The sequence below is a fragment of the Myotis davidii genome, unplaced genomic scaffold, assembly GCF_000327345.1.
Source record: "Myotis davidii unplaced genomic scaffold, ASM32734v1 scaffold233, whole genome shotgun sequence".
Taxonomy (NCBI): domain Eukaryota; kingdom Metazoa; phylum Chordata; class Mammalia; order Chiroptera; family Vespertilionidae; genus Myotis; species Myotis davidii.
In genome coordinates this window covers 1321026-1324123 of record NW_006285917.1, presented here as the reverse complement: position 1 = coordinate 1324123, position 3098 = coordinate 1321026, and the positions used below count along the sequence as shown (strand labels likewise).

The 3098-nt window shown below is 47.4% G+C and overlaps 1 protein-coding gene across 3 annotated transcripts in view; it reads right to left on the bottom strand.

Annotated features, from left to right (window-relative positions):
* Positions 1–2547, bottom strand: part of AAAS (aladin WD repeat nucleoporin) — a 10152-nt gene extending 7605 nt beyond the window's left edge. Inside the window, exons 1-3 of one of the 3 annotated variants that reach the window (XM_006757003.2) lie at positions 2356–2547; positions 1846–2062; positions 1083–1210 (exon numbers count right to left, since the gene is read on the bottom strand). In XM_006757003.2, the coding sequence (XP_006757066.1) occupies positions 1083–1210; positions 1846–1968 (251 nt within the window). In that variant the 5' untranslated portion in view covers positions 1969–2062; positions 2356–2547. Of the gene's footprint in view, positions 1–1082; positions 1211–1447; positions 1659–1845; positions 2100–2355 lie in introns of those variants that run through there. The other 2 variants (XM_015559595.1, XM_015559596.1) reach the window with 2 other exon arrangements.
* Between the last annotated feature and the right edge of the window lie 551 nt (positions 2548–3098).

Sequence of the window (3098 nt, the reverse complement as noted above, 5' to 3'; positions counted from 1 at the left end):
GAAATAGAATTACCTCTCTTCAGGAATCGGGCCCTGGCCAGTGAGATAATTTGTCTCAGATCATCAAGTCATGAAACTGAAAAGAGTAGAAAGGAGGCCAATCCATTACACTGCTTCCTTTCACCAGCCATTCATATTTTTTTAATTCATACTTTTTAATTGGATATTTGCGAATTACTTTCTAACCTAAATCTAGGGAGAAGGAAAGGACTCACAGTGAGTAGTTGAATGTGCTTTGTACAGTACTTGGTAATATGTAGCAATCTTTGTTTGTTATCCTCACCATTTTTTTTTTTTTTTAGAGAATGGAAGGGAGGGAGAGAGAGAAGAGAAACATCAATGCAAGAGGCACACCGACTGGTTGTCTCCCACACACGCGCCCCAGTGCCCGGACTGGGGCTGGAGCTCAAGCTTGCAACCTGCAACCGAGGTACATACCCTTGACTAGAATCAAACCTTGCCCCAGGCTGACTCTCTAACCACTGAGCAACCCAGCTAGGGCTACGTATGCACAATTTCAAAGGAGGACTATCTGTCAACAGCACATGAAATTACAAGTGAACATACCCTTTGAAGCCAGCTACTTGATTTGTAGGAATTCACTCTACAAATGACAATGATAATAGCTAACTCTTGAGGGGATTCGTATGGGCCAGGCATTGTTCTCTAAGTGTTTTACATCTACTAACTCATTTAATCATCACTACAACCTTGAGAGACAGGTGCCATTTTACAGATGAAGAAACTGAGGGGCAGAGTGAATAAGTAATTTGCCCAAGGTCACACAGCTACAAGTGGTACAGCCAGGAAATTAATCCAGGCAGTATGGCTCCACTCCTATATGTGCAAAATTAATGACCTAGGTACCAGATCATTCACTGCGACCTTAGAGCCAACCTTGCTGAGTAGGGAGCAGGTTCACATAATCAAACCAGAAAGCAAGGCAAGTCATTGGAGCTGAAATGGAAAAACTGTTGCACAGCCTCGAGTTCTACAATGAGGACTGAGAGCCTAGCAGCGGAGGCAGAGGGGGGAGGGGGAGTGACCTCACCATCTCCGGGAGACCCTTTGCCATGTCTCACCAAATATTGATGCATCTCTTCCACACCTGCTCCCGATGATGGATGAAAGCAGTTCTTGTGCCGTGGTCCAGCCTCCCAGGGTTCTTCAGGGGGTCCTTAGACAGGTTTAGGACAGGAAAATTGATCCACTATAACCCAGAAATGAGAGGTTGGCAATGAGTCCGTCTCTTTCTGCTGAACTCCCTGCCCTCTCCGAACCATGGCTGGACTAAGGGTAAGAGGCTCCAGAGACCCACTTCCCATTTCCACAAATACAACACTTGAAAAACCGGAAAACAGCTCTTAGCTCTTATCTGTAAAACTACAATACAATTTCACAGGGTTGTTGTGATTATTAAATCTTATAATATTTGTGAACACCTAACTCAGAGCCGCCTCCTCACAGAGTAAACGCTCAATAAGTGCCTTTTTTTTTCCTTCCTTTTCCTTCCCAGGAACACCACGGGGAAAAACAAAACTCTCCAAGTTGTGCTTTCCCAGTTCTCCCAGACACTGATCCCAACTTCTCAGGACTTCTGCACCCTCACATCCTCTCCACTCTCTCTAGGCCTGCCCCCCAGCTTCTCAGCCCCCCTCATCCCCCAATCCCAGGCCTAAAATACATCCTGCTCTTCTATCCTTCTCCAGCCCGGGCCAGGCAGCGTCCAGTGCGCCAACGTGGGGACTGCAACCCCAACCCCGCCCCCGCCGCACAGCCTCGGGTCCCCACTTCTCCCTGTCTCCGCCCCAAGCCTGTAGGTCCCGCCTTCCCCGCCCCGGCCACCTGGCCCCGGAAGTCGGGAGGAGGATTCTCATAGCTGTTGCCTGTCACCAGCTCGTTATTGTGTTCGTATAGGGTGACTTGGCCCCTAGGCGGAGGCGGAGGGAACAACCCGAGGGAGCACATCTTGCCGTCCTGCAGACATCCGGAAGCGGCAAACTCGCGGACGCAGCGGCTCTCTCAGTTCCCGGGCTAGATTCGGATGCGTACGGGTAGCCGCCTGGGACAAACAGCGAAGTGAAGCTCAACGGAAGTGAAGAGAATAACGCAGAAGAAGGACGCTTGCGCAGTCAGGGTGGTGGGGGGAAATAGACTTCTAGCGCTTCCTCGCGCGCCGCCTGGCGGCTGGAGGGAAAACGGCGCGGACGCGTCCGCAGGGCCAACCCCTAGTTGGGAGGTTTTTGTTTTTTTTCCTGTGGGGCTGCTGTTTTTCCCAGTTCCGAATTCCCAAAGGCAGTTTCCCACTCTCTCAGCGCTTGGAAAGCCCCAGTTAAGCCGCGTTCAGGAAAGTACCTCATTTAACCCTTCCAGGACTGTGAATCGCACCGAGGAAAACAGAGACGGTCACATGGGCTGGAAAGCCTCCAGGAGAAGAAAAGTCACCGAGAGCGAGTAGTGCGGCCGCCAGAACCTAGGGCCCACAGGGCTAGGCGTCCTGGAAGGAAAAGGGGGAAACAGTTGGAAAACAGTAACATTTCCTGAGCATTTATTATAACCGCTTGTATAATCTTTACAACAATTGTCCCCATGAGAACAAGACACTGAGAAATTTGACCTAAAAATATCACAACCAGGCATTCTAACTTCAGAATAAAAGTGAAATTGATCTTATTCCATCTAACTCCAAGGAGTCTAATGCAGAATGGGGGCTCCTCAGCTTACAGCTACATGACCTTGGGAAAAATCATTGAATTCTTTAAGCCTTTGCTTCCTCACTTGCAGAATGTCCTCATTATTTCACGTGGATGTTTCCCATTTAAAATAATAGAAATGAAGCCATTTAATAAATTATAAACTGCTAAACAGATATCAGAGATCATTAGCCATAACTGTCATGGACTAGACGACTTAGGCATTGGTTCATTCATTTAACAAATGTTAATGAGCAAATTCCAAGAACCATACTCTGGGGACAGAGAAATTAATTAATTAATTTATTTATTTATTTTTTTAATATATATTTTATTGATTTTTCACAGAGAGGAAGGAAGAGAGATAGAGAGCTAGAAACATCGATGAGAGAGAAACATCGATCA